The 19,908-nt window shown below is 36.7% G+C and overlaps 1 protein-coding gene across 1 annotated transcript; it reads right to left on the bottom strand.

Moving 5' to 3' along the window:
- Nucleotides 1–1,481: 1,481 nt before the first annotated feature.
- On the bottom strand, nucleotides 1,482–14,413 carry LOC106068871 (beta-1,3-galactosyl-O-glycosyl-glycoprotein beta-1,6-N-acetylglucosaminyltransferase-like). The gene is made up of 5 exons (XM_056009331.1): nucleotides 13,151–14,413; nucleotides 10,252–10,335; nucleotides 5,495–5,634; nucleotides 5,291–5,395; nucleotides 1,482–3,079 (listed from the first exon to the last, which is right to left on the bottom strand). Exons 1-5 carry the CDS (start codon nucleotides 13,957–13,959, stop codon nucleotides 2,871–2,873), a joined length of 1,347 nt encoding a protein of 448 aa, XP_055865306.1. The 5' UTR covers nucleotides 13,960–14,413; the 3' UTR covers nucleotides 1,482–2,870.
- Nucleotides 14,414–19,908: the final 5,495 nt, after the last annotated feature.

Here is a 19,908-nt window from a genome sequence, read left to right on the forward strand (position 1 = left end):
TCAGTCATAATTAATTAATTTCGATTTATAAAGAGATAGTACCAGTTAAAGGGAGATAAGCCTTGTGTAGAGAATTAAGTCGTCGCCTAATATCTTTGTAACTAATAATACATAACTATAAAATCATATATTTTCATTAGCACTTCATTAGCTCAGTGGCTAATATGTTGGCTCGAGGAGGCTTAAGACCTTCAGTTAGAACTAAGTCAAACAACTTTAAAAAAAAAAAAATTGCATCTAAAAGGCCATAACGAAATCGTCCTCCCAGATACACCCTCCCACCGTTTTAGTTCACACAACTAAATGAACCACAGCGTATTGAGCAAGCTAAAAGCATACAATCGTTCTAGACAAAATCAATTGTTAAACAATTTTTACAGTTGCACAGATTTATTATTGTTAGTCTAGATGACTAGATCTATTACAGATTAATTACATGATTGATTCAAAATGATTGATACAATTACACTTAATAGACGCTTAATTATTTAAAAAGTATATTTATAGTCTACTTTATTTTCCTTTTTGTCTTTTTTTTCCTGCGTAGATTTGTTCAATTACAAATATCTTTATTGTTTACAAATATTTTTCAATGAATTCTTTTAAAAAAGTTATCAAGAAAAACCTGATATCAAATATTTTAATTAATTAAAATACAATTTAAAGAGTAATATAATTTGTGTTCCGGGTGGACGACCCCTGACCTTCTAACCTTTTACTTTTACATATTTTTTTTTCAACTACACCTAGTTCAAGAACGTTTACAATTATGATAGAAATACCTGAAAGAAAGACATAAGGTCAAATTTGAAATTTAATTTTTCCTTTTTTTTATAATATCCAGCAAATGTAATTATTTACCGAGACTGCAGTTACAGACATTTGCCTTCTATTTTGTTTTACATATTGGAGTAAATCTAAGGCAAAGACTCAACGAAAAGAACAACAATAGACAATAAAAGACACAGTGAGACATGGACTTCAGCTATCAAGTCACAGAGAGTCTTGTCTTAAGTTTTACACGTTTTATTCTACCTAAACATTAGTACCGACCACCGACACACTTCCCAGATCTCCTGTTCAAAGATGTTATGTAGACAAAAAAAGCTATGTTCTATTGTTCAACATGTTGCATGTCAGATTCAGTTTATATACTACGAACAGACAGCAGACAAATAGACACACTGACTGATAAACAAATGTCCAGACGAAACGAAAATTATTCAATTATTACGATAGATACAAATAGATGAGAACTACCACAGGACAGAGATTGGAAGTCTTGAAACAAACTGGGGTAGGGAGGTGGAGACAATTTCAAATAAAAGCAAACAGAAGGCGTATCTCCGACCATTAGACTTGTGTATCCCCCCACTTCTAAGGCGTATCTCCGACCATTAGACTTGTGTATCCCCCCACTTCTAAGGCGTATCTCCGACCATTAGACTTGTGTATCCCCCCACTTCTAAGGCGTATCTCCGACCATTAGACTTGTGTATCCCCCCACTTCTAAGGCGTATCTCCGACCATTAGACTTGTGTATCCCCCCACTTCTAAGGCGTATCTCCGACCATTAGACTTGTGTATCCCCCCACTTCTAAGGCGTATCTCCGACCATTTAGATTTGTGTATCCCCCCACTTCTAAGGCGTATCTCCGACCATTTAGACTTGTGTATCCCCCCACTTCTAAGGCGTATCTCCAACCATTTAGACTTGTGTATCCCTCCTCACTCCTAAACTGTTTTATATTTGTCCCTCATTAAGTTAAAAAGTAGAAAATAACTAGACTATTGCAAATAAGTCAAATTGTTTTAGACTATATCTTAGTGTAGTGACAGGTAAGCATCTAACAAGTTGTTTTTCTTATTTGACGTAACCTTCGAAAAAGTTGTTTAGAGTGCTTGTCCTTCGTAACAACTAACCCGTTGACCGTTCAAAGGAGTTCTCCTAACTGTCAAGCGAGGAGAAGGAGCTCGTCACCCCAAGTCTTGTCTAAAGGTTCCAACAACCTTACGACCGTTACATTCGATTAGGTGGTGCTATATACGGTAGCGCGCAGTCCTCCGATGCTGGGCCTCGCTAACTACAGGCAGTGCCGGCCTTAGATAATTGGAGGCTAAATGAGTGATGGACCCAAATAAAGTAGAAAAAAAAATAAACAGCGACAAAAAATACAATTAGTCAATTTATTTCAAACCTAATGTACTCCAAACCAAACAAAAACACGGTGACGAACTTCTACGTGGTCCACTCGGTCCTAGTCAAACTGTGACACATAAACTGACTAACACTAACATGGTTGATATAGAGACTACAATATAGGCAAATAATATAGGCACATAATATAGGCACATAATATAGGCACATAATCTAAGAGTAACATTATAGATCATGGGAATCACAATTTTTACAAATATCTTTATCATGGGAAATAGAGATCTAAACCATCTGTCTACACCTGTTTCATCCACACCTCACCACGATATTGATAGTCACCCACTCTTATATTATTTACTTGGCATGGTCTTTGGGGCAATACTTCAGACTCTTAATGAAAACTTCACTTCACTCTTGCATTAATTCTGACCCTGCAATCTAGTACTAAACATTGTCTCCATAGGTTCTAATTTGTTTTTGTACAAAGTCCAGTCGGCTGTACCATGTTGCATCAAACATTTTCTCCATAGGTTCTAATTTGTTTTTGTACAAAGTCCAGTCGGCTGTACCATGTTGCATCAAACATTTTCTCCATAGGTTCTAATTTGTTTTTGTACAAAGTCCAGTCGGCTGTACCATGTTGTATCAAACATTGTCTCCATAGGTTCTAATTTGTTTTTGTACAAAGTCCAGTCGGCTGTACCATGTTGTATCAAACATTGTCTCCATAGGTTCTAATTTGTTTTTGTACAAAGTCCAGTCGGCTGTACCATGTTGCATCAAACATTTTTCGGCATGCGTACTCGTCTCTTGTTTCATTGGCCAGTTTTTCCTCGAGGCAACCAATCACTACGCTGTCTTCATGAATGAGAAACTTATTGGCAAACAGATGTTTGGACTGGCCAAGTCGGGGTAAATCACCTGAGAGTACATGAGACAAGGAAAGATCATGTATTTATTTTCAAAAGTTTTATATACGGATATCGAAACATTAGAAAACCAAGATTAGGATTTATATGTTTGTTTGTCGATATTTGTACTTATTTAAATCAACAACAAGTACTATATAAACATGTTTTTAAAAATCAAAAACAATGCCCCGTTTATACAGCTGTAAATAAGAGATTGTAAAATTTTTTACATGTTTCGGATATTCTTTCAGAGTTGAAAATAATTTTCTTCCTAGTCCAAACCTCCCGCAGGACGACGGGAAATGGCAGTGGGCAGGGTATGTGTGTTCAAGCTAGAGAATATCTAGATCTCCAAACCAAATTTTATTTTCATATTATTACAGTCTGAAAAATGATTAACGGTATTCACTGTGATATAAGCGTGTATTGTTTTCAAATATGTACAAAGACTGTCGAATTTCTAGTAAAAAGCCTTTTCGAGATTCGTGTCCACCCAGGTTTTATCCATGAAGTTGCAAGCTGATAAGAGGAATTTTTATGGTTAAAGTACATGTTAAAAATGTAACAATTTCATTTTTTTAAAATCATTAAATTACACCTTTTTCTTTCAGTACAAGTTTTTACCTAAGAGTTAAGGATCTTTGTCATCATTTATGTTTTATAGTTGAGGGATTAGAACTATGCTAACAGGGCCGGCCTTAGGTGAAGTGAATTTGGAACCCTGTAATGAAATATAACAATCAAGCGTTAACAACGAAAAAAACAAAATCACGTGATTTATTGAAAGACCATCGGTATAATCCTTAGCAAGGACCAAAGAAACTCGATCAAAAGAAACTGGACCAACCAATTCAGCAAAAGTTGATGTAGTTTGAGATTGTACGTAAACAAAACGATTTGATGAAATGTAGCACGGATTTTAATATTGCTCTTACTGAGCGATTCATGGTTTGAACAGTGCTCTTCAAAAGTCGCTACAGCCTTTTGTAAAACATTGACGATTTTCATCACTGTTAGATCGGGATAAAGAAATTTTTTTTCCAAGTGGAAATACTAATTTTAAAAACTTATGTTTAAAAACGACTAGAATGCAAGAACGCCTTAAAAGGGTATGATCTCTATTGAACGAAATATAAGATAAGATAAGATACTTTTTATTGATCCAATCAAATGGAGATTCAGTTTGACTACAATTGACAATCTAAGCGTTACTACTGTACAATAACAATGTAGATGCAAAATACAAACAACATTCACACAAAAAACACATACACACTAATAACCAGCGCTTTATAAATTAGAGTTCTATGTATTTCTCGATGACGACAGGTCACAGATGATCTTGTAACACTCTGGCCGAAAGTGGGATGAAGGAGTTTTTAAATCTTTCTGTTTTAGTCCTAATGGAAAGTAGAAGACCACTACGTTTAGATATTATGTAACAGTGGTTTAATGGGCGCAGTATCGTGAATGTTTTGGAAAGGCATCTTTCACGAAAAAGCTATTCAAGAGATGGTAGCTGTGTTCGAGTGATATATGATTTTTTAAATGAGTCTATTTAGACATTTACTAGAATGGTTTACAAGTTGAAGGTTTATGACATCTGCACGAATATGTTTAAGAAGCTTACGGAACACTACAGAACTTATTGAGTTAGACATTATACTGGTTCTGCTTTGAATAGAATAAGTTTTTTTTTATGTTTTTATTTTTTCTATTTGAATTGGGGGCCTCCAAATTCACTTCGTCTAAGGCCTCCGATTAGCTAAGGCCTCCGATTAGCTGAGGCCGACTCTGGACTCTCGATAGCTAATTTACTCTAGTGCTGCTATTGCAAATACATGTAATGATTATTCTTCATTTGTGTAAGTACTAAATGCTCAAACGTGAATTATTTCCGTTAGGGGGGAGGGGAAAGGTGGCATGATTCCCGGGCGCTACCGTCAGGGGGGCGCAACACACGGAGAGGCGCCTATTATTGTTCATGGTAAATGGGGGAGGGGCGCTAATAAAGTACCTCGCCCCGGGCGTACGTTTGTGCTTTCTACACCTCTGATTTGTGGTAAGGATATAACTCAGTAATGATTTCCATATCACGTAAATACACAAGTAACTCTGGTGAACTGTCCATCTTTTTTTTTTTACTGACCGTATGGTCCAGCCTTCAACTTAGCCTATGTTATTTATGTTTAAACCCAAACATCCTTGCTATTTGTCTGACCTGTTGACAAGATACATATCCCACGCCTGAGGCGGCCCGCACAAAGTTCCTGTGTATACCAGATTTTGTATCTGTTGATGGACTGCTGAATTTCGTTCGGTGATCCTATACAGAGAGTAGGAAGATATACAATTTTTAGGAACAAAACAAAATATCGTTTAACATACAGAGCATCATCTGATTTCAAATACTGAAACTACAGACCTGAGTAAGAACCATTGATACTCAATTGGGGATTGAAGTTTAAAGTGGGGAAGAACGTTTCATCTGGAACTCTGGTTCTCTTGGTCCATTTCAGTAACTTGAGAGCAGCTTTAGTGTGTAAGATAAAGTCTACGTAGTGCCTGTATAAAGGTAAGTTGATGTACATTGGTTTTCTGTAACAATGACTGTTTTTATATTATATTTAACAATGTAAGATTGTTAAATACATAAACAATGTTATATCTAAAGATAACAACAAAAACCTATGGTCATACATTAAATCTAAGAAAATGGAAACAACAGGTATAGCGCCATTAAAAGATGAACATAACATAATACACAATGATAATGAAACTAAAGCAAACATCCTAAACAAATACTTTGCATCAGCATTCTCAGCACCAGGAGACAAAGACATATTACTGAATTTGAACCAAGTAGACAACATAGAAGATATAGTAGTACAAGAAAATGGAATTCAAAAACTATTAGCCAACACCAAACCAAATAAAGCTTCTGGACCTGATGCTATTCCAGCTAGATTACTCAAAGAACTAAGCAATGATCTAGCCCCAGTGTTCAAAATACTCTTTCAGGCTTCACTTAACCAAGGCAAAGTACCAAAGGACTGGAAAGAAGCTAATGTCACTCCCCTATTTAAAAAAGGAGAAAAGTCTGACCCAGGAAACTACAGACCAGTATCACTTACCAGCATCACATGTAAAATCCTAGAACACATAATATGTAGCAACATCATAAACCACTTAGACAAACATAATGTCCTCACACCATATATGGCTCCTTTTGTCTCGAAAGGCAATGGATGCGCCCAAGTGAGTCACTGGTTTTGGCTTAATCTTGAGACGGGGCAGAATCTGGTGTGGCTAATCAAGCCAATTCTAGAACGGAAGACTTTGCCACAATTCGTACATTTGTATGCCTCTGATTTAGGGCTAGCAGACAGGGCAGCTTTCTTTTTTTCCCTCTTGATTAAAGCCGCTTCAATTCTTTTGTTCTCAGCAAGGGTTGTCCCAGCACGCACAGTCTGTCTCCATGCACTCCGGTCTTTGGCTATGTTTTCCCACATACTTTCACTGATGCCTGAGGCTCTCATGTCTCGCTTGCAGACATCTCTATATGTTAGTCTTGGGCGGCCCTTGGGTCTGACTCCTTCCACAAGCTCAGCATATAAGATATCTTTCGGGATTCTACCATCTTACCAGCATCACATGTAAAATCCTAGAACACATAATATGTAGCAACATCATAAACCACTTAGACAAACATAATGTCCTCACACCATGGCTTTAGGAAATATAGATCATGTGAAACACAAATAATGGGACTAATTGATGATTTTTCAAAAGGTTTAGATAATAGTGAACAAATAGATGCTATCTTACTAGATTTTACGAAGGCTTTTGACAAAGTTCACCACCATAGTTTGCTTAAAAAAATTAAAATATTTCGGCATTAATGGTCCACTGCATCAGTGGATTAAAGATTTTCAGATAGGGAGAGAACAAACTGTAATAATAAATGTCTCTAAATCAACACCGATAACAGTAAACTCAGGTGTACCTCAAGGAACAGTCTTGGGTCCACTACTATTTTTAATTTACATAAATGATTTACCAAATTGCATTACTTCAGGAACAAAAGTCAGATTATTTGCAGACGATTGCATAATATATAGAACAATAAAAACAACACAAGACACAGATATTTTACAAAGAGAATTAGATGAATTACAGAAATGGGAATCAAATTGGAGCGTGTCTTTCCACCCAGAAAAATGTCAGTTGTTAAGAATAACAAAAAAACTAAAACAAATTAATTCCACTTATCTTATTCATGGCAAACCAGTAACACAGACTAAAAACGCTAATAACTAGGTGTTATAATAAATGAAAAACTGATGAAACTACAAAAAAATCAAATAAAGCATTAGGATTTATTAAAAGAAATTTCTATAAATCAATAAGAACATACAACTAAAATGTTCTTTAAGCTTGGGTAGGCCAATAATAGAATATGCATCCTCCGTTTGGGACCCCTCAACTCAAGAAAACATTAAGAAACTGGAACAGACACAAAATAGAGCAGTGAGATTCATAACAAACGAATATTCACATTTGACTAGAGTAACACCTTTAGTAAAATCACTAAATTTAGAAAGACTTCAGGACAGAAGGCTCAAAGTAAAGTAGCAATCATACATAAAATACTGAACCATAATCTTCAAATACAAAAACAAAATTTAATAAATACTCTGAAAGACACAAAGATAAAGGCACATTCCTCGTCCCATATGCTAGGACAAATTTGTACAAATACTCCTTCTTCCCTAGTGCTATTAGAGCATGGAATGGGTTGCCTGAGCTAGCCAGGAAAATCAGTGACTTGGCAGAATTTAAGTCATTGGTTAATATGCATGACTAAATGCATGACGCGTAGGACGTAATCATCTTCTTTTTTTAAGTAACGTCTGTATTATATAAGATAAGAAGATAAGATCAATGCTTCAGATAGATTAAGTGTATATCATCAATAAAGAATAAGTGGTCAAATTAAAACAACCAATCCCCATATATATATATTTTTCCCGATTGACAGGTAGTATAACTATATCTAGATATATAAGTAGCCTACCTAAAACTAGATCTAGATTTATAACTGCAAGTGACATTTTGGCGCAACCTTTTAGTTGGGAGCCGATTTGGCGCAGGGGACGTCTTTGCGCGAGATATTCTAACGCTAATTTAAGAAACACGTAGCTTTTATAAAAAAAGTTTTTTTCCACTCTACTCAATGTATTGTAAGAGTTTTACCCCATCCATCGAATTGTCTTTTGATTAAAAGTTTTGATTATTTCATGACATTTCATGAACTTTGATTAAAAGTTTTGATTATTTCATGAATGTGTACTAGGTCAGATTTCTACCTGAGACCATGCTAATGAAATGCGTTGACGCCCCCCTCTTAATTAAATGTGCTAAGTGCACTGGATCAAGTGCACATCGATTTATATTTTCCGAAAGACAGTAACAAAAAAGTTACAAAGACAGTTTGTGTGGAAACACAAACTCAAAATCGGCCCCCCTGAAGTGGTCTACCTAGAATCTTCACCAGGACTCGAACACGGGACTTCTGGCTCCAAGTGCTTTACCACTCAGCCACATCATCTCCATATATTCATTTAGCGTACACTTATATTTTTTAAAATAATAATTATTAACCTTATCCATACATTCAAAATTAATAATTAAGTGTAGATCTAATTCTAGATCTAGATCTAGATCTAGAATCTTTATCTAGAATCTACTATATCTAGACTAGAACTCGGGGGCCGCTAAAAAGGCAAGGCCTACATTGGGCATACATTTCAATGTACAGCTGTTGTTTTGTTAGGTACAAGAAATAATTGTTTACATTTCAACGTGGTCCGTGGATGGGTGTGGGAGAGTTAAAGTGTACAATCATCTAAGGGGAGAAAACCCTACATATTTAGCGATCTCTGTGAATACTAAAGGATGAATTCCCCTTGTTGGTATGAAAGAAAATAAGAAAGTACTAGTGATTAACTGACTGATTGTTTTTTTTTGATTGATTCATGTATTGTTTACGCCAATGAATAATTGTGCAAAATTTTAAATTGATCCGAGAATGGAAGAAATAGCGTGTACCAGCTTTTTACCTGACAGACAGATAGAAACATGGATTGAGTTACTATACGTTGTGTTAGTATAAAAATGTTTTTCTTATAAACACACATGCCCAAACCTAAATGTTTATTCAAGAAAATACACATAAATATGCAGGAAATGACGTCACGTTGATTGATGGATGTTCTAAAAATGCACACAAAAGTATGTTGCAAGCAGACATAGCAATAATTACTAATTATGACATGACTAATTTATGTATTTCCAAATCCAGTGATAAAAATTATATATTTTTTGACATAAAATTAATAATAAACATTGTTTTTTTTTTGTATGTTTTGTTTTGTTTTGTTTGTTTTTATTTTATCATATCACGTGATGTATGCATTCGCTCTTCCACGCCGTGACAAAGAAGTTAAACTATTTCATGCATCAATGCGTGAACTAAGGACGCAGGCCAGGTTGTGTCATATGTTCGGGACATGTGGTCTTAGAAGTCCCGAGCCCAAACCCTTCCCGACGCTATTCATCGCCATCCTGTTTGAGGTTTGTGTTAGGGTGTTACAAACATTCATTCTCAGGGAACACGTGAAACACAACAAAAGTATGAAATGTCAGATTTCTACCAGGGAACATGTTATTATCAGGCTTCCCCTACCCCGTACATTAGAGATGAGGTGTGCCAAACTCTTAGAATGACATTGATCAGTTCTCTATTTTTTTTTAGTTGGGTTTACTATAAATAAAATAAATCGTTTCCGTTTCTACTAAAAATTGCAGCAACTTTTCCATCATTTATACAATAATGGATAAAAATATATCTTGTTCTATACACAGACAAACATACAAAACATACATAGGCATCATTCTTGTTGAAAGAAAAATAATATCATGAAAATATACAATTTGAACAAAACATTTCGCGCCGCAACGTTCCATGCGCCAAAACCGATGCACCACGCCAAAAAAAAAAAAAAAACTGCTGCGCCAAAATGTTATGTTTTGATTTATAACTATCTATAACTAGATTTAAAAAAAAATCACTCTCAAAACTTAATCGACAAATAAGTATTGTAAGACAAGGGAGATTACCTGTTAACAACAATGTGAACTGATCCTTTCACTGGTTGTATACCTGACAGAGGTGGTGCATTACTCCAGCGTCTCTCGTCATTCCTATAGTACGCAGTAACAGAATAACTAAATACTAAAATGTATGCGATTTGAAATAGTTTTACAAAGCCTATATTAACTCACTCTGTCTGTCTGTCTGGTAAAAAAGTTTACACGTTATGTTTCCAACAACCACGGATGAAACTAAAATTTAGCAAAATTATTTTTTTTAGCTGACAACACAAAAATAAAAAAAATAACCAAATAGTTGATTAACTATTGGTAGTTAATAATTTAGTTTGGTATCAAACAAAGGAAAATTGTACTTGACAAATGTGGTGGTATAAGTTAAGTTATTGCCCTTTATACTTTGTAGAAATAGGTCGCCACTTTAAAGTTTGAAACTAACAATAGATAACTATAAAATCTTCTAATTTCATAAGCACTTTGCTGGCACAGTGGTTAGTGTGTTGGTTTTAGGAGGTATGAGCCCTCAAGTTTGATTTCAGGTCGTTAAACTTTTTTAAATAAATGCAATTAAAAAGCGATTTCGGTAACCTTCATCTAGATGCCCCTTTCTTTTCCCCCACCCTCCCATTTCTCAGCTGGTCCAGACAAGTGATAGAATCATAACGTATTGAGAAAGCTAAAAGCATGAAATTGCGCTAAACAAAAACAGTCTGTAAAATTAATTGATACTACTACGCTTAAATATTAGCTTTTTAAAAAAAATGTTTTTATATTTTCTAGTTTATGATATGTTGTGTTTTATTTGAACTTTCATGCTTATTGCATGCTCAGTGCGCTAGGGTCAAATCACGTTTGTGGACCAGTTGGGGGTACAAAAGGTTTTCGTGCTGCTTTTTCAGAAGCTATTTGTTTGAAGTTAAATAACTTGTACTAGATTCAACCAGACAGACAGTTCACAAAAACTTTGTAAATAAAACAAAAATTATTATTTAGTAAAAAGAAAACATTCTCGACGTTTAACATTGTAAAATAACACACAATGTTTTAAAAAAAATGTGATAAATTTTATTTTAAGTTCTCGTCCTCTTAAAAAAAATCAGTCACTTTATAATACACAGAAAAATATTATTTTAAAAGGATACCTATACCACGAGATTTAATTTGAAAAATAATCTTTAATTAAAAAAAAATCATTTTAAGATCGTCAACCAATTGTAACACATTTATAAAGGTTCAATCATACGAAAAAATTAAAGATCGGTATGTTGAAGTCTAGAGTATTCGTAGGATGTAAAAATGTAGCTTATAAAATATGATAGGATAAAAATGTAACATATTTTTTAAAAGTTGTTTACTAATTAAATAGGATTAATGTCTATATATACAAAGAAGAATATTTTCCCTATTGATATTTAAAATACCAGCTGACTGCAGACTTTGACTCTTTGAGTAAGAGAGCTGAAAGACTAAAATTTAAAAATCGTTCTTTTGTATGTTTGTCATTTAAATTCTTTCACGTTCACAACATAGCACTCACAGTCACAACATAGCACTCACAGTCACAACATAGCACTCACAGTCACAACATAGCACTTACAGACACAACATAGCACTTACAGTCACAACATACACAGGCACAACATAGCACTTACAGTCACAACATACACAGTCACAACATAGAACTCACAGTGACAACATAGCACTTACAGTCACAACATAGCACTAACAGGCACAACACAGCACTCACATGCACAACATAGCACTCACAGTCACAACATACACAGGCACAACATAGAACTCACAGTGACAACATACATAGTCAAAACATAGCACTCACAGTGATAACATACACAGGCACAACATATAACTCACAGTGACAACATACACAGGCACAACATAGCACTCACAGTCACAACATACACAGACACAACATAGCACTCACAGTCACAACATACACAGTCACAACATAGCACTCACAGTCACAACTTACACAGTCACAACATAGCACTCACAGTCACAACATACACAGGCACAACAGAGAACTCACAGTCACAACATACACAGGCACAACATAGCACTCACAGTGACAACATACACAGGCACAAAATAGAACTCACAGTGACAAAATAGCACTTACAGTCACAACATAGCACTCACAGTCACAACACAACACTCACAGTCATAACATAACACTCACAGTCATAACATAGCACTCACAGTCACAACACAGCACAGACACAGTATAGCATTTACAGACAAAATATAGCACTACCAGTCACAATATAGAATTTACCATTGAATTGTATACAATAACAGACACATCATAGCACCCAGTAGTTGAATTTTACAATAAAGTGTTGTTTGTCGTGTAGCTAAATGAAAGCACTTTGTGTGAACTTTAAAGTTTTGCAATAGAGTTACAATGTTTCTAAAGAATCTGAAAATATGAAACATACCGGCATTCAAAACATGTATAGAAAAAAAAAGAGATTTAGATAGTATGAAAATGTTTGACAAACTAAATCCCCAAATATAATACTAATATATGGTTAAAATATCATAAGTTAACAAAATAGTTGTCCTTTTTGCTTCAACTGTTAAGTTCCGGGATCGTATGTAGAATGTATTTATGGGTACTTTTATTTTTTAGATCAAACTATTTTGTGTGAAATGAAAATAGTTGTACTTCTTATCCTATCCAATAAATTATTTCAAAAATCGACAAATTAACAAGTTGGATTCTTTGTTTGGCCTTCATGTACTTGTCTTCACAAATAGAAACATTTTATATTTCAACTAATATTTTTTTTTAACTCCAACTGCTTATGATGTCAAATTTTCTGTAATTGTCTTAGTATAAAAATTTCTTAATATTTAAGTCCAAATAGAAAATGTGACTAAATTTTACTTTTTGATCCGACCGCTCACACTGTTGGCTCCGTTAAATGCTTTCAATATTCGAACAAGTTCCAAATTTGTTCGAAGCGGGAACTCCTGACCAGCTAGGTTAATGAAGTACTTCCAGGAAGAGTACTGCCACAGCTCTTCCATACAAATAAGTTCGGCCTTAAGGACGCTGAATTTTCCCCAGACGACATTCACTCGTTTGGAGGAGATGAAGACGTTTGGAAAACAAGCCGCTACAGCCGTGATGGCCTTCAAGTAGTTGACCGACACTTTCCTATCCACGTGGAGGCAGTAAACGTTCTGAGGCCTGTACACGGCCCGCAGCAGACGCTCCGCCATTTCTAAGTCGGCGTAGAGGATAAGAGAGAATGCGAGGGGAAAGTTTCCCTCTTCTGACGTAAGAGATGACGTCACGTATCCACGAGACTTCTGAAAGTCTTGACAACTTTGAGTCGCGTTTAAATAAAATGCACTTTTAAGGCCGCCTCGCGAGGCTTTAGCTATATTGACAGCTTCTTTTAGTTTTTCTTCATTTGCAGAGAATATTGCCGAGCAGTCGATATCTGGTACTTTTCTTTTCTTTGCTATTTCTTCTAACTGTCTCAGAAGAACTAGATTGCTTCCACAGTTATCACTTTCAGCCGAAGGAGTGTACGTTTTGGTACCATTAAAGGTTCTTATTACATTTTCAACTATAACTGGACCTCTGCTTGAATGGAAACTCTGTTTAATGATCAGGATAAAACACGGACAGATCACAATAAGAAATGTAAACAGTACACTCTCTGTACGCTTCCAGTGGATGATCATTTTACAGGCTTCAAACACATGGCTACCTACTGAAGGGAACAGAAACAAATGGCCTCCTTTGGTAAGCTAAATCTAAATTTACAATAATATTTTAAATTTGAGATTTTATTACTAAATCTTGCTTAAAAAAATGCTAATAAATAGAACAAAACGACAACTAAAGTAGGCCTTGAGGTCCAGAAATCTCTCTATTGCCATATCTTCACTCCTTGACACTCATTTGTCTTCATTCTTTGTTTCATTTTTCAACGATAGATCGAAACGATCATAAAAATAAAATCTCGGCATTTATTGAACACATAAATTTTGAGCTCGTAGACCCTACATCTATTCTTCCAGTGTACACATAAAGTCACGAATTTCAGAAAGCTTAGTCACTACAGTCGTAATCCCTTGATGTACATCCACTGAATGTAAAAGTGGTTGACGCACACGTGTTGTTGAAAATTGATGCGTTTTATAGGGTCATTGACCTTTCAACTTTGACACTGACAAGAAGCTCAAGTTAAGACGTCGGGGGTGAGTGAGATGTCGATACAATGTATTCGAGAGCTGAGTGACACTGTTGATGTATCAAACGGTGGTAGAGAGTCTTTTCTCCATAGCGCGGTGGCTGAGTGGTCAACTTAAGCGCTTGGCTTCCAAACCTGAGGCCATAGGTTAGAATGTCGGTGAATGCTGGGATTTTGAATTTCTGGATTTTTAGGGCCCACAACTCTAATGGATTTCTGGCTTTACTTGCGGAAAGTAAAGACACTTGGTCATTGTGCTGACCACATGACGCCCTGCTCGTTAACAGTTGACCAAAGAAACAGATGACGTTAACATCATCTGCCCTGGCGAAATCCAGTTTTTTTCCTGGTCAGAAAATGTGTTCAATGTACTTAGAAAGCAACTTTTTCAGTAATGATGCTTAGACCTCAGTCCAGTCTTGAGAATAACTTCGTCCAAATTTGAACCAAATTGAAACAATTGTTATTGCTTTTTCATGTATAGCAGTAGTTACATTTGGATATTAATTGCCTAATTTAAATTTTCTGTATTTTTCAAAGAAAAAAATAGTTTGGCCCGCCCAAATTATCCTTTAGGTTATTTTGGCCCGCTATTAAAAAAGAATGCCCATCACTGACCTAGGTAAAAGGAGCATGTGTACGAAATTTCACGAGGATAATTTTAATTAAGAGATTTTGTATCAATGAGCCAGTGGTATTGCGTAACTAAAAATACATTATAGGCTGAGCATTCTATTCTAATTGTATTCCTTTAATCTGTGGCTAGGACATTAATTCAAAATATTAACCAGGGGGAAAAAAAGGAAAAAATTTCTTGTATAGATTTTCCTTTTCCAACTATAAAATACAACACAACAACAAACACGTGACATCTATTACAAACACGTGACATCTACTGACTCCCATGTCATCACGTTCTTACATGTATCTTGTCAAACGTTAGTGGTACTAAGAGGGGCGACAGAGACAGTGTTCACATCGCTGGCCAATCATGTTGCATCAACAGCAACACCTGTGTCCGATACATTTCACACTTTTTCTCCTGATCAACTAGGTCATGACTTTGGTAATTTGGACATTCAGTGAGATAGCTAGGGGAAATCAATACCATGCTTTACGTAATCTTATGTTAACTTCTCTTGAGTTGTCTCTCTTTCTCTTTAAAGTTGTTGTTATTACGTACTCTTTACCTGGCGCTCTTCATTTTGATATGTGTTATGTCCTCCTCAGTTGTCTCTCTTCACTTTGATATGTGTTAGGTCCTCCTCAGTTGTCTCTCTTCACTTTGATATGTGTTAGGTCCTCCTCAGTTGTCTCTCTTCACTTTGATATGTGTTAGGTCCTCCTCAGTTGTCTCTCTTCACTTTGATATGTGTTAGGTCCTCCTCAGTTGTCTCTCTTCACTTTGATATCTGTTAGGTCCTCCTCAGTTGTCTCTCTTCACTTTGATATGTGTTAGGTCCTCCTCAGTTGTCTCTCTTCACTTTGATATGTGTTAGGTCCTCCTCAGTTGTCTCTCTTCACTTTGATATGTGTTAGGTCCTCCTCAGTTGTCTCTCTTCACTTTGATATGTGTTCTGTTAGGTCCTCTTCAGTTGTCTCTCTTCACTTTGATATGTGTTAGGTCCTTCTCAGTTGTCTCTCTTCACTTTGATATGTATTCTGTTAGGTCCTCCTCAGTTGTCTATCTTTACTTTGATATGTGTTAGGTCCTCCTCAGTTGTCTCTCTTCACTTTGATATGTGTTAGGTCCTCCTCAGTTGTCTCTTTTTTCTTTGATATGTGTTAGGTCCTCCTCAGTTGTCTCTCTTCACTTTGATATGTATTCTGTTAGGTCCTCCTCAGTTGTCTCTCTTCACTTTGATATGTGTTAGGTCCTCCTCAGTTGTCTCTCTTCACTTTGATATGTGTTAGGTCCTCCTCAGTTGTCTCTCTTTACTTTGATATGTGTTCTGTTAGGTCCTCCTCAGTTGTCTCTCTTCACTTTGATATGTGTTAGGTCCTTCTCAGTTGTCTCTCTTCACTTTGATATGTATTCTGTTAGGTCCTCCTCAGTTGTCTCTCTTTACTTTGATATGTGTTAGGTCCTCCTCAGTTGTCTCTCTTCACTTTGATATGTGTTAGGTCCTCCTCAGTTGTCTCTCTTCACTTTGATATGTGTTAGGTCCTCCTCAGTTGTCTCTCTTCACTTTGATATCTGTTAGGTCCTCCTCAGTTGTCTCTCTTCACTTTGATATGTGTTAGGTCCTCCTCAGTTGTCTCTTTTTTCTTTGATATGTGTTAGGTCCTCCTCAGTTGTCTCTCTTCACTTTGATATGTGTTAGGTCCTCCTCAGTTGTCTCTCTTTACTTTGATATGTGTTCTGTTAGGTCCTCCTCAGTTGTCTCTCTTCACTTTGATATGTGTTAGGTCCTCCTCAGTTGTCTCTCTTCACTTTGATATGTATTCTGTTAGGTCCTCCTCAGTTGTCTCTCTTCACTTTGATATGTGTTAGGTCCTCCTCAGTTGTCTCTCTTCACTTTGATATGTGTTAGGTCCTCCTCAGTTGTCTCTCTTCACTTTGATATGTGTTAGGTCCTCCTCAGTTGTCTCTCTTCACTTTGATATGTGTTAGGTCCTCCTCAGTTGTCTCTCTTCACTTTGATATGTGTTAGGTCCTCCTCAGTTGTCACTCTTCACTTTGATATGTGTTAGGTCGTCCTCAGTTGTCTCTCTTCACTTTGATATGTGTTAGGTCCTCCTCAGTTGTCTCTCTTCACTTTGATATGTATTCTGTTAGGTCCTCCTCAGTTGTCTCTCTTCACTTTGATATGTGTTAGGTCCTCCTCAGTTGTCTCTTTTTTCTTTGATATGTGTTAGGTCCTCCTCAGTTGTCTCTCTTCACTTTGATATGTATTCTGTTAGGTCCTCCTCAGTTGTCTCTCTTCACTTTGATATGTGTTAGGTCCTCCTCAGTTGTCTCTCTTCACTTTGATATGTGTTAGGTCCTCCTCAGTTGTCTCTCTTTACTTTGATATGTGTTCTGTTAGGTCCTCCTCAGTTGTCTCTCTTCACTTTGATATGTGTTAGGTCCTTCTCAGTTGTCTCTCTTCACTTTGATATGTATTCTGTTAGGTCCTCCTCAGTTGTCTCTCTTTACTTTGATATGTGTTAGGTCCTCCTCAGTTGTCTCTCTTCACTTTGATATGTGTTAGGTCCTCCTCAGTTGTCTCTCTTCACTTTGATATTTGTTAGGTCCTCCTCAGTTGTCTCTCTTCACTTTGATATGTGTTAGGTCCTCCTCAGTTGTCTCTCTTCACTTTGATATGTGTTAGGTCCTCCTCAGTTGTCTCTCTTCACTTTGATATGTGTTAGGTCCTCCTCAGTTGTCTCTCTTCACTTTGATATGTGATAGGTCCTCCTCAGTTGTCTCTCTTCACTTTGATATGTGTTCTGTTAGGTCCTCCTCAGTTGTCTCTCTTTACTTTGATATGTGTTATGTCCTCCTCAGTTGTCTCTCTTCACTTTGATATGTGTTAGGTCCTCCTCAGTTGTCTCTCTTCACTTTGATATGTGTTAGGTCCTCCTCAGTTGTCTCTCTTCACTTTGATATGTGTTAGGTCCTCCTCAGTTGTCTCTCTTCACTTTGATATGTGTTAGGTCCTCCTCAGTTGTCTCTCTTCACTTTGATATGTGTTAGGTCCTCCTCAGTTGTCTCTCTTCACTTTGATATCTGTTAGGTCCTCCTCAGTTGTCTCTCTTCACTTTGATATGTGTTAGGTCCTCCTCAGTTGTCTCTTTTTTCTTTGATATGTGTTAGGTCCTCCTCAGTTGTCTCTCTTCACTTTGATATGTGTTAGGTCCTCCTCAGTTGTCTCTCTTTACTTTGATATGTGTTCTGTTAGGTCCTCCTCAGTTGTCTCTCTTCACTTTGATATGTGTTAGGTCCTCCTCAGTTGTCTCTCTTCACTTTGATATGTATTCTGTTAGGTCCTCCTCAGTTGTCTCTCTTCACTTTGATATGTGTTAGGTCCTCCTCAGTTGTCTCTCTTCACTTTGATATGTGTTAGGTCCTCCTCAGTTGTCTCTCTTCACTTTGATATGTGTTAGGTCCTCCTCAGTTGTCTCTCTTCACTTTGATATGTGTTAGGTCCTCCTCAGTTGTCTCTCTTCACTTTGATATGTGTTAGGTCCTCCTCAGTTGTCACTCTTCACTTTGATATGTGTTAGGTCGTCCTCAGTTGTCTCTCTTCACTTTGATATGTGTTAGGTCCTCCTCAGTTGTCTCTCTTCACTTTGATATGTATTCTGTTAGGTCCTCCTCAGTTGTCTCTCTTCACTTTGATATGTGTTAGGTCCTCCTCAGTTGTCTCTTTTTTCTTTGATATGTGTTAGGTCCTCCTCAGTTGTCTCTCTTCACTTTGATATGTATTCTGTTAGGTCCTCCTCAGTTGTCTCTCTTCACTTTGATATGTGTTAGGTCCTCCTCAGTTGTCTCTCTTCACTTTGATATGTGTTAGGTCCTCCTCAGTTGTCTCTCTTTACTTTGATATGTGTTCTGTTAGGTCCTCCTCAGTTGTCTCTCTTCACTTTGATATGTGTTAGGTCCTTCTCAGTTGTCTCTCTTCACTTTGATATGTATTCTGTTAGGTCCTCCTCAGTTGTCTCTCTTTACTTTGATATGTGTTAGGTCCTCCTCAGTTGTCTCTCTTCACTTTGATATGTGTTAGGTCCTCCTCAGTTGTCTCTCTTCACTTTGATATTTGTTAGGTCCTCCTCAGTTGTCTCTCTTCACTTTGATATGTGTTAGGTCCTCCTCAGTTGTCTCTCTTCACTTTGATATGTGTTAGGTCCTCCTCAGTTGTCTCTCTTCACTTTGATATGTGTTAGGTCCTCCTCAGTTGTCTCTCTTCACTTTGATATGTGATAGGTCCTCCTCAGTTGTCTCTCTTCACTTTGATATGTGTTCTGTTAGGTCCTCCTCAGTTGTCTCTCTTTACTTTGATATGTGTTATGTCCTCCTCAGTTGTCTCTCTTCACTTTGATATGTGTTAGGTCCTCCTCAGTTGTCTCTCTTCACTTTGATATGTGTTAGGTCCTCCTCAGTTGTCTCTCTTCACTTTGATATGTGTTAGGTCCTCCTCAGTTGTCTCTCTTCACTTTGATATGTGTTAGGTCCTCCTCAGTTGTCTCTCTTCACTTTGATATGTGTTAGGTCCTCCTCAGTTGTCTCTCTTCACTTTGATATGTGTTAGGTCCTCCTCAGTTGTCTCTCTTCACTTTGATATGTGTTAGGTCCTCCTCAGTTGTCTCTCTTCACTTTGATATGTATTCTGTTAGGTCCTCCTCAGTTGTCTCTCTTCACTTTGATATGTGTTAGGTCCTCCTCAGTTGTCTCTCTTCACTTTGATATGTGTTAGGTCCTCCTCAGTTGTCTCTCTTCACTTTGAAATGTATT

This window comes from Biomphalaria glabrata, chromosome 14, assembly GCF_947242115.1.
Source record: "Biomphalaria glabrata chromosome 14, xgBioGlab47.1, whole genome shotgun sequence".
NCBI lineage: Eukaryota > Metazoa > Mollusca > Gastropoda > Planorbidae > Biomphalaria > Biomphalaria glabrata.